Genomic DNA, 12,462 nt, shown 5'->3' with positions numbered 1-12,462 from the left:
TTGTTATAATCTGCGTTTCCCTCGAATATAAACCCAAACAGATCAAAGCCAGCACAAGTAATTTGTATGAAACGACACTAACGGCGGTTGCTTATAAGTTAATTGTCTTTATAACTGTTTGATCATCTGGGTTACGTAAAATGTTTTCTATTTTTTGACACCTAGTACAGATTTTCAAATATCTTCGGAGCATTGTCTTCTGTAAACCCAAGGAAACCAAAAAAGTGAACTGTGCCAACAATGTAGATATGTATGTAAATTATTCTTATGTTTAAAGTGACCTGCAGCTTTTTATGTTTTCATAACGGACTGAAAAGTCTAAGTTTGCTAATTCTACAGCTATGGTGAGGCTAGAGAAAAAATTCACTATTTTATTAAATTATTTTGAATTTTCGCGATGGCCAGATGGCTTCATTGATTTCTCTTAACTTTATTTCATTTGGTGGTTAAAGTAATCAGCAAATATCATTTAAATAATACATCAGCCCGAGAGTCTAGTAAACTTTTTGGAGAACGAAATTTTATTCTTTCGCAGATAAAGTAAGCTATAATGTGAGAGGTTCTTTGGAAAGCACCACTCAATTTTTTAAAACCTTTCAAATTTAAATTGATTTTTTAAACGTTCTTCTGCCATTCGGAAACCCTACACCTGTATTTTTGTAAATTCTGCATATTAAATTGAAAAATAAAACAATGGAGCTTGTTCTTTAGTTTAAATGTTGGCTTCCAACTTAACTGAACAAAGGAATATGTATATACTCGAAAATAATTCTAGTTGCAAGTTGGTAAAATGGGAGTACACAGAATTATATAATGCAAGCTCAGTCAGCTCCATTTGCCTGCTTCAGCCGCAAACTGAATAATGTTCATTAGGGTGGGCCAGATTCGTTTTTTGATTTTTTTTTGGTTTTTGAATGCATACTTTCTAACCGCTCGCCACAAATAGAAAGAGAAGCTCGGCCAAATACCCAAAAATGGTGTAAACGCCAATTATATGTGCTTATATATATATGTACATATATATATAAATGTACTTTCTTTACGAATAATTTCTATTTTTTTCAATCGGATGTGCGCAGACTAAACACTCATTTCCGACCCATGATTTTTTCTGCACATTCTCTTAGAATTATCTACAGAAGCCGAAAATACAAAATATATGATTTTTCGAAAAACCTTCTTCAGAAAGATTTTACCAACCGAACCAAGTCTCTTGTTTTTCTAGTGTGGGTGGTCATAACCTTAATTACAGTGATCTTCGTAGCATCCTTAGTGTATTATAATAATCAACACAGTCAGGTCCTTGCAGTGGCTAGAAATCTCCTTGTGGAGTATAACCTGAGTTTCCCTTGCCTTACGTACAGATGCATTATACCATACATTTCAAAGGATTGGCAAGGTCGAAATAATAATAATAATAATAATATAATAATTGGGGTTTACAACCTTTGTTAGGTTTTAGGCCATCTTTCTCCTCATGTTTGTTTTGTGCGTCTTAATGTTTTTCCAAAAATGAAGATACCTACAGTTTTATTCCGTCATCTAGTGGCAGATGGGTTTTGTGAGGAGCTTTTTCGTGGCAGAGAGAAATACACGCGGAGGCTTGCAATTGTCTGCCGAGGGGCGACCGCTTGTCTAGAAAAAATGTTTCTATCATTTCATGTTTCACGCCCGGAGTCGAAATCCGTGCACCACTGAATGTTGGAAACCTGTTTTTTTTTGCATCCAGGCCACTCTATTATCTCTTACAGCTTTTTTCGTTGAAAAGGTTTTCTATAACGTTTTCGAAAATATTAAAAATATGCCCTTTATCTGCAATTTTCGGCTTAAGTCTACCGCTACAGGCCTCCGCACTGCTCGAATTTCTATGCCGTTTTGTGGTATCCGTCTTGATTTTGGCCTGCAAGTGCCTAAGAGAGCTTAATTTAATTTTATGCCGCTTGCAAGGCGCAGTTGATTTTTATGAGAAACATTTTTTTCAGAGATATGCATTTGTTGGTGTGCCAATGGCTGCCGATGAGCTACGATTATTATTAGGAAAAAATGCGACTGATGTGAATATTAAATTCAGAAGTAATCGGGAGGCTACCCCCTTAAATCTCATCTGTCATAGTTTGTTTAGAATATTTAATACCCGTTCTGGAGAGTTTTTACAAAGTTAGCCTGGGGAAATATTTTTATTTAAGTTGTCATTTTATGTTTACGGTGAATCGATCCCTGCTCCAATCGTATGATAGTTGCACACAAATCCTTTGGGTAATGGTGGTCAACACATTACAGTAAATAAATCATAAATGGTTTTATAAACAGGTTTGGATTCAAATGGGCTTGTCGTAATTTAGACTTGAAAGAGTTTGTCTGCAGCTCTCAGCTATCGATCTTCACAGTTCTGTGCATCAGTTCAAAAGAGTTTTACTGTATTTATTGCTTGTAAAATGTGGTAGTAAAGCAATTTTTGGGAATAGTGGGGTGAAAGCAACTCCAACTTTATGTTAGGTAGGTGGGTGGAAGTAGCGGTCGGTATCCATACCAACTCAGTCAGACCGTCGTCCATTCCGATACCTGTTTACCTGTTCCTCCTCGTTAAACCATTTTATTTTAACAACAAATTCATTGATCTGGCTGGCTTTTGGTGTCGATCACCTTTCATTGCTTTTTCGGTTAAGTGAACTATTTCTGTAAATCATTTTTTTTTGCGAAAAAGTCTTAGGATAGCTTTGAAATTACTATAAAGGGTTTTTGAATGACTATATAATGTATTGAAATTTTTTCGAACTACTAATAAATAAATAAATAAATAAATAAATAAATAAATATTTATCCTTCTGCTCTAATTTTTTCAATTCCTTTAGGAGAAAAATAATTCAAACTCGTACAAAATTGTATGGTCTTAGCAAACTTAAAGCCTGAAGTTGTAACTGATACACTTCGACAAGTATTCGATACCCCACGAGATACAGAAAAGGTTCCTGACATTGAAATAAATCTTGAGAGTGATTACCGTGAGAGTAGCTATTAAGTCTATATTTTCTCAAAACCAAAAAAGAAAAAAAAAATTAAGGAAATGATCCATTGCCCTGGTACTATATTTATGAAAACCTTAAAAGACTGCAACTGAAAGCGGTCAGAGCTTTAAGTACTCAAAAAACCCCCGACCAAACACCAAACAATATTAACGAAAAGTGATCGGTATATCGCTCGTAAAAAGTTCTGTTCATAAGCTCACACATTTTCGATGCTTGCTTCTCATGTAGGCTCTTCCTACAACTGTGAAGGTTGTTCGCGCAACATAAATACAAACTTCTATGCTTCGGCGAGTCATTCAAATATGAAAGCAGCAAATTTGTGTTGCATTTACTTTATTTCACCCAAGTTTTCTTATACATACAAACAGATGTACAGTTAAAGGAAGCGCTTCTCAGCTTGTGCGGATTTCGCAGTAGTATGTTTGATTGCCGCTCTTCGAAGATAAACGATTTGAGTTCATACACATGCATGCTTATATGTATAATAATTAAGTAATTTTTGTTTTCTATGCAGTTAGTTGCCAATTTTACTATCAATTTCATTATTTTCTACTTTTCTCTAATCTCAACACTTTTATCTTATTATCATATATCTTGTGTGTGTGTGTGTTTTTTTATTTCATATTTTTTACAAACATCCTTCCCATGCCCAATATGTGTTTTTTCATTTCTTCTTCTTTTGATCTAAACGTGTGTGTGTGCTTGCATTTCCGTGCCCTTGGGCGTTGTTACTGTTGTTGTTATTGTAGTCGTTGCAGTCGTAGTCACAGTGGCAGTGCCTGCACCATTGACTGCGGTTGCAGTTATAGTTGTTGTTGTTATTGTTGTAGCAACAGGTGTTGTTGTTGTTGTTGGTGTTGTGCTTTTATTGCTTTTATTCCATTTCTTAACATACGCCAACGGTATTTCGATTTGTATCTGCTGCGGCTCGTCATCATCATCACCACCACCACCACCAGCACCAATATTATCATTTGCATGCGCGCTCCTCCCACCCTTGGCGTCAGCACCATTAAAATCCTGCCCCGCATTCGGCTTGACATCGAGCAAACGTTTGCCAACGTACGTCGGCAGGGGGAGTGGTGCCAACTGATGCATGCCACTGGCAGTCGGTCGTGTTGGCGTCGTATCAGTCATCAGCAGCGACTGTTGAGTTGGCAGCAATTGCATTGACGTCGACCGCTGTGGCGGAGTGCGCGTCACCGACAACAGCGAATCATCCCGACTATATTATAAACTCTCGACCAACTGACTGGTGCGCCTAGGCGGTTGGCTGACACTCAAATAATTCTCGGAATAGACGCTTTTGGCGCGCGTATCATAGCGCAGACTGGAGCGTCGTATGTCGATGTCGAGTGGCAAACCACGATCCCTCCACCAATTGCAGAAGAGACATTGCAGGGTGTTGCGGAAAGCTTCCCGAAAATCGCGATTGAAGTAAGCGTATATAAGCGGATTCAGTGTGGAGTTGAAGTAGCCGATCCAGAAGAGTATGGCGACGACAATATCGGGCGCAACGGAATCACACAGTGTGGTGATGGTGTACCTAAGTGGAAAATGAGGAAGAAAAAGAAAAATATAGTGGAATGTTAACTCTGATGGAAAATTTTCGCTTAAAGAATAAACGTTGTATGTATGTATATGTGCATTAAGTCTCTTTGAAGTAAATAATGCACTTCGTTTATCTCTACTTAAACTTTTTGCCTTACTTTCCATTCGACTTCCATCTTATTTCGGCAATTCTTTGGCTATTCTCCATTTCTTATACTTAACTTTGCTTTCAGCACCGCGGAATGTTAATAAAATTGCAAAAAGTTAACAGTTGCTTCTTATTTCATGCTCCTATCCCTTTAACTCTCTTTTTAACTAAAAGCGGAATTGTATAACTTTTTTATTCAGTGAAATGGAATGAAAGTTGAGAAAATTGCAAAAAGATAAATTGTTGGTGCTTTATTTGCTTTTTTCACATGCTCCTTAAGATTTTCTTGCTTTATCAGAAACTGTTTACTCAAGTGACCGCAGTAAAGAGCTGCTTTTGATCGGCTTAACCAGGGCCAGCAGCGTTTTTCGAAAATGTTTAAGAAATTAAAGAATTCGGCTTTGTGCCACTTGTAATTTTTTTTAATTGAATGTGTTTTTTTTTTGCAGATTCTCAAATTGTTATATTCAGGGAATTTAATCACTAAGACGCAGCTTAGGGCAGGGGAGCACGTGGGGAGTACAAAAAATAAAAACTAGGATAAAATTTTCCGTGGCCGAACATTCACGTGGGTATTGATTAACGGATTTTTGTTGGTGCTATTCGAAAGGAGAACTATACAGTAACGAAAAATAATTAAGTGAAGTGACGCAAACCTAAAATACTGTCACTTTTTGTACTCAACTAATACTAACGCTACGTAAATTTTACGCACTGGAGTGCTTAGTGTATGCTAATGTTTTCCCATAAAGACTGATATTTTTTGTTATATGGAACTATTTATTATTAAAAAAGAAAAAAAAGTAATTAAACTTAGCTTGATTTTAGAACAACATTTCATGTTCTACTAACATTATTCCTAAAAGGGGTACAATCCACTAATAGAAATGTTCAAATACCGATGACAGATGCCGGAGTTAAAAATAGCAGCGAAAAATATCTCAAAATTGCAGACCCATCCGAGCCCTCTTCATACTGCTCTCGCATACAGAATCGGCATAAAACGTCCATAGCGCAAAGATCGCTCGGCGTCAGTCATAGACAAAAATGAGTCCACTCATTGACAGATAGACTAGATTGAAATTTCAAAAACTTTCTGTTAGGAATGAGTGTAGTTGTGAACGATCCACTAAATAAAACCAAAAAAAAATTGAGTAGAAAACTATGAGCAATATTGAATTTTAGTTACTTATCAACCCAATTTGGACAAAATGTAATACAAATGTATGTTTTTCAATTTTCCTGGCAAAGTAGATGCCTCGAAATCATTGCGAAGCCGGCTATGAAACTTGAGAAGCTTTCGTTCAGGATTTCGGCTATGCTTTCTTTAATTTTTTTGGTGAAATTTGGATTAGTTTGCTTGCAATTTTTCTTGTGAAGATTGAGCACACATGTTGCTCTATTTCTTCATTCATGCCACTTTGGCGTTACATTGCACGACATTTTACCTTGATCAAAAAGTTCCGGGAACAAATGCCAGCTGACGCCCTAAGTTAACTGATTTAAGTTATATTTTTCTTTGATAGGTTGACACATATGTGATTAACATTCCTATTCCATGTTTATCGTCATTGCTTGACATTTGTAAAAATTACGCCGTTTGAGTAAGTCTACCTTTGCACATGATTTCGATTTTTGACAGTTCTGAAAAGGATTTCAATTAGAAATGGATTCGATGGCGTAAAAATTTTAGAAATGTTGGGAAACGGTTTCAGCAATGACACTCTAAAAGAAATGGATGACATGAACGTTTCAGAAGAGATCGTGAGCCCATCGAGGATGACGAACATAGTAGCAGACCGTTGTCATCGAAAACTGATGAAAACATGAAACTGAAACATGGATATGGTGAACGAAAAGTTGATCGATTGCCACAAATTATCCATTAGAGAGCTGGAAGAGAGCTTAAACATTGGAATGGATTCAAATAAGATATTGAAGTTAATGATTTCGGCTTCGCCGTGTTGGTGCAAAGTTGGTCAGAACCTGAATTTCATGCGAAAAAGGGACCGCGTTGATATTGCCAAAGACATGATTTCTAAGGCTAAATCCGACCCAATAATCATACAACGCACAAACGCATCCTTACTGGCGACGAGTCGCAGGTTTATGAGTACGACATGCAATCGAGACATCGAGCGAGTGAGTGGATAGTTTTGAGTGAACCAAGACCTAACAAACACGTCGCTTTCCGTCAAAAACGAAACCCATACTTACAGTTTTTATGGATTAATGTATAATATTACAACGGTATTGCACAACGCGAATTTTCTGTTAATAAATACTATTGGGCGTTATGAGGCGTTTCGTCAAAAAAGAAAGATTTTGTGGAAAAACACATCGTGGGAAAACGCCCCGTGATGAATCAGCGTCGCATAGTGCCATCATTATCCGTGAATTTGTGACTAAGAATAAAAAGAATACCATCCAACAGTATCATCGAATTCATATGATGTGGCTTCCTGCGATTGTTTTCTGTTTGATCGAGTCAAAAAACCAATACGGGAAACGTGTTTTAATAGCAGAAACAGCCGAAAGGAAGTATTGAAAAAATCGTAGACGGCTCTGATGGCTATGCCGATAATAGATTTCTAGAAATGTTTCGATCAAGTTTGATCAAGCGCTGGCATTAGTGCGTTGACGAGGAGTACTTTGAAGGCGATAATATCACTTTCGAGTAATAAACTTGTATTTCGAATTTTCTTAACGTCTGGTCCGTCAGTTGGGATATTTTGACAAATTTGAAAAGGTGTATGTGTTAGGGATGATGATACCGTGACCAATGTATTTATGGTTTCTAATCCACACACATATATAATTAATACAAGATAATTTCGAGATCCCGAAAAATCCTGAAGGTTGAATTGAAAGAACTAAATATTAGCAACTTACAAAAATTTATTACAAAAAAATTTTTCAACTTCTGAGAAACTTTTTTTAATTTTGTTATAAATAAATTATTTTTTATTTGAATTGAAAACTGCTTTAATAATGTTTACTAATAAATTCAGTAAAACACAGTAAGGATTTGTTGGTCACAATTTTTTTACAAGTCAAGCTAAAAAAATAGTTTATAAGTGGTTAGTTTCACTATATGCATTTGCATACATATGTATATATTGTTACAATAAGCTTAAAAGTGTTAAGATTGTGTTATTCTAAAGGGTTTTCCAAACAGAGGTGTTATTTTGATATTCAAAGAAAAATGCTATTTTTTAATATAAATGATCGGATGTTTATTTCATTATAAAGAGGAAGGTATGTCGTTAATAGTGGAAAATAACATCAGCCAAATGACCACCACGACCACGCTCGCAGGACAATATCCTTTTCATGAAATGTTTCATAACCGAATTGCAAAGTGGCTGCCCTATGTCCTAGATAGCCTCACGAATTTTATCTTTGAGGTCTTGAGCCGTTGGCGTATACCTTCTCTTTCACGTGGCTCTAAAGAAAAAAGTCACAAAGTGTGAAATCACAAGATCTCGGTGGCCAATTGTGATCACCTCTTCGAGAGATAACACGGTCCGGAAACTTTTCCTGTAAAAGATCAAAGGTTCCGTTGCTTGTGTGATGTCCAGATCTATACCATCCACTTCCGGCCGTAAAAAATCGTTAATCATCTCTCCTGTTTAACACCTAACACTTCTTTTTGACCTGCTAAAAATTCTGAGTGGGCAACATTACCATTTTAAGAACCATGGTTGTAACCTCACAAAGCATACGGCATGAACGAGTTTTTGGTTTAAATAAATAAATAAATGCAAGTACATACTTATCTCATTTTTTGAAAGGGAAAAATATAAATATGAACTTTTTTATTTCAGTTTATTTTAAATTTTAAATGTTTTTTTTTTCATATTATGTTTAATAAAATTTCAGGATCAAGATGAAAATATTCGCTAATATTGGCATCCCTACTACCAAAAGTATTCGAGCATAAATTAACAGTTTTAGGTGAAAAAAATCTCGAAATCTCGAGATGAAAATAAAAAATTCGCTAGTATTGGCATCCCTTGGCCAAATATCTTCAAGCACAAATTAACGGTTTTAGCGATTGAAAATAATTATAAAATTATTACAAATTAAAGGTTGGTAAGGAAATCGTTCATTATCTGTAATCCGTAAAACCAAAATGCAGAGAAGAGCTGCTTCAATGTTTTCAGTTTACTATGCCTCCCTAAGTAAATGTGAAAACACATTTTCATCTAATGAGTTACTGGTAATAGATATCGTCATGCAGTTTTTACACAGCGTAAAAGAAAAACTGATGAAATGGTCCTGCGTATTTAAGAAAATTTATTTTGGATGTGATGGCGTATGATGCTCTTGGAAAAAAATTTTAAACTATAACTGAGTTTCAAAGAATGTATTTCATATTACTTCACCACTTTTGAAATAATAATCCGCAGTCCCTGATAGCTGGCACTCTTTGTTTGTATTTAGATATAAGTATTTTTGGCAAATCCAATAAATAATAATAATAATTCAGTATAAGAACAAACAAGCAAACATGTTTTGGTATTAGCTTAAATATCAAGAATTTACAAACGAAAATTCGATGTAAGATGTGCCCAATTATTAAACTCATTTCCCTTATTAGCATTTTTCGCTAAGTAAATTTTTAGTCTGCCCATAACTGAGATGAATATGAAAATATTGCCCATAAAAAATTAAGAGCTTTTTTATTGTTTGTTTTTAGTGAAAAGCTTTATGAGTATTTTGCAAAGCAAACCAGAATTTATATTTCGCTAAATTGCTTTGCCCTAGCTTAAGAGAACATTACATTGGATTACAAAGCAATAGAGAGGAAAAGGGGGTGAAAAGGCGGTTGGATCGGAAGTAAAGAGAAAAGAAGAAAAATAGTGAAAGTAACTTGCATCAAAGTATATGAAAAATGAAGCACGAAAAGTTTTGCAGAGGAATCTATAATTTGACTTGATAAATTTGTGAAAAGAGCAAAGCAGTAAAATTTATACGGCAAGGTTAAGTTTAATAGAAAATCTTGCTATAAAAATATGGAAAATATACTAAAAGAAAATAAATTTTTTTCTTGCAATTTAGTTCAGCTCAAACTTTTGTGAAATATAAGCAAACTAATTTATAATATTGTATGAGATAGAATTTCACTATACCAGCTAAATTACTTATGCGCCAATTTTCAAGAACACAAACATTCACATACATACAAACATTTGTGTATAAGCACTGAAATGCACGTAGCTATGTGTGCTTAATCCAATTAGGTTCTTTGCCAAATCAAAATTTGCTCGTATCAAATTTAATCTGAGTGAACTTTTTCACTTCAACCTCGCATGTAAATCTTCCCAATGAGTTGAATGCAGCATTTGCCATGTGGTTTTACGTATAAGAGTATATTCATACATTTATAAGTTACTATGTACGCAGTTGCATAAGTACATCTGCAATTAGTCATACTCACCAAAGAAAGAATGGCAGCCAGCAGAGTATGAATGTGCCCATAATTATACCTAAAGTTCTTGCAGCCTTGTGTTCTCGTTTCATTTTGATTAAATGTTTATCCTTTGTCGGTGTATGATCCTGTTCAACTTCGTGTAGTGTTAAAGTTTTCGATGAGCCGGAACCGCTGAGCGCTTCACCTGCGGCAATACATAGCAAATCAGTTAATGAGAAAAATGAACAATAAAATAAAGAAAAAAATAAAAAACAAAAAAACAAAAAACAAATGAAAAATGGTAATAAAAAAAATATTGTCGATTGTTCACCTTTACGAGAATGAAAAACTTCAAATCTGACAATAATTTGCAACAAATTTATGAGCGCAAAGCTCAGCTAAGCTCAAATAATCGATGGGAAAGAAATAAAGTTTGCCAAAGGATTTTACAAAATTCTTCTGAGTTAACTGGTAGCGGCGAAAAAGTTTCGAAAAACACATTGAGACTCGACTCAACTCAGCTCAACTCAACCATCCACCAGCTGTACTCTTGGCAACGTTCGTTTTGCTTGCTTGGTTAGCTGAGCTGAAAACCAGCTGTTTGCTTTTGTATTTGGTATGCGCGGTTTACCTGCCCAGACCGCCTATCCATCGTCAGGAAAAGTTTGTGTTAATTGTTCTTTGTCGAATGCTGCTGAAAGTGTGAGCTGCATGCCATAAATGGTGAGTAAACGACATGTAAGAAGGAATTTAGCATAGCGCTATATTTATGTATATTCCAACGAAAATGTTTTATGTGAGATGTTCATTTACATAGCCGTTACTAATCGCTTCTAATATTTATAACATTTTCTTGGGAATATATATACTTTTTGGTTGGTTATATGCAGGAAAAGTTTGCCCATTAAATACTGGGAGCGCACAAATGTGGCCAATACGAAACGCTAGCCTGGCCGCGTTATGTGTTTGATGAAGCAGTGGTGGCTGTTATGTACAAATACGCACACATGCACACATTTTCAGGTAAAAAAAGGGGTAGAAAAGTTTGAGTTGGCAGAAAAATGTTCGATCTTGACTTAGCTGGTTAGGGCTTAAAACATTATTATTTATTGCACTTGGTTTCAGGAACAAATTCTCACTTGCAGCCATGTATTGTGCGACTAGTGCCAGGTCCATAAGTAAATGGGTGTAGGTATCTACTTTTCTTAGACAAAACATAATACTTTCATAATAATTGAAACAGTTTTAAAGTATTTAAATTTTTTATTTATCAATCCATCGATAGCTCGTTGGTTGACAGTAAAACTATTTGGAGACCACAGTGTGAAAACTGAAAGAATGTGTTTTAATCAGAGATATATGTATAACCCACTGTTCGGTTGCTTCTTGACTATGGCTTGTATAAATTTGTATTCTTAATCACATAAAACTCCATTAGATTTGCTTCCGTAACCAAAGATGGTCTTTTTTCAGACGTTTTTAGTTTTGATTGCCAATTCCGGTTTCATGATTAGAGTTTGGTTCCTTAGGGCCAAAATATGAGCACAACTTTTTTTCATGCACCTAAGGGAAACCTGGTTACGTTTCTGCTGATTTACCAAGTGTAGACCATCACTATTTTCGGCTGTTGCCATTGTAGTCAATCGATATTTTTATCGTAGTTGGTAAGTTACTTCAAAAAAGTGTTGATACTTGAGATGCATTTCCCTAAACCTGATTTTCTCTCTTTAGTTGATATTACTTTTATATACAGATATTCCTAACAAATATACTAAGTTTCATACTCAGGCTTATCTTCTTCGTAATAGACAGAGGTATGATTAATCAGACGACTTGACCTTCTTTTCAGCCAATACAGAATATAAACTAACAAATAAAAGTGAAAGAATAGGAGAAATTGAGCGGAAAACTAAATATATAGAATAAAATATAATAATAGAATAATAATCATATATGTAAATATAAAATCATAATTCACAATATATAAGTGGAATATTGCACACAAAGGCGCATTTGTTTTATGTACTGAAATCACTAAATCGTCAGTTTTGCCAAAAATAAAAAAAGGGATTCTAGGAGGCCGCCACATGTGTATTCTCTACATTGTTGGAAATTTTTATGTTGAAAAATATACAAAACTAAGAGTTTTAAACAAAATTACACAAAGTTTGCTTTAGAATAATGTACCAATCTTGGACTGTTTGTAAACGAGAGTAAAACCAAATATTTGCTGAAGTCGAGGCGGCTTTCATAGGTGCAAAATTTTCATGTGGCAGCTTATAGCTTTGAAGCAGTGCAACATTTTAAGTATTTCGGAGTTA

At 35.1% G+C, this 12,462-nt stretch overlaps 1 protein-coding gene across 1 annotated transcript in view; it reads right to left on the bottom strand.

Annotated features, from left to right (window-relative positions):
- Positions 1 to 3,378: 3,378 nt before the first annotated feature.
- The window catches only part of LOC129253286 (uncharacterized), a 66,848-nt gene continuing 57,764 nt past the window's right edge, over positions 3,379 to 12,462 (bottom strand). Inside the window, 2 exon segments of the mRNA XM_054891592.1 lie at positions 3,379 to 4,572; positions 10,169 to 10,346. Of these exon segments, the coding sequence (XP_054747567.1) occupies positions 3,711 to 4,572; positions 10,169 to 10,346 (1,040 nt within the window). The 3' untranslated portion in view covers positions 3,379 to 3,710.

Source organism: Anastrepha obliqua, chromosome 1 (assembly GCF_027943255.1).
Source record: "Anastrepha obliqua isolate idAnaObli1 chromosome 1, idAnaObli1_1.0, whole genome shotgun sequence".
Lineage (NCBI taxonomy): Eukaryota > Metazoa > Arthropoda > Insecta > Diptera > Tephritidae > Anastrepha > Anastrepha obliqua.
Note: the sequence above shows the minus strand (reverse complement) of the source record. Positions and strands in the feature narration are given on the sequence as shown.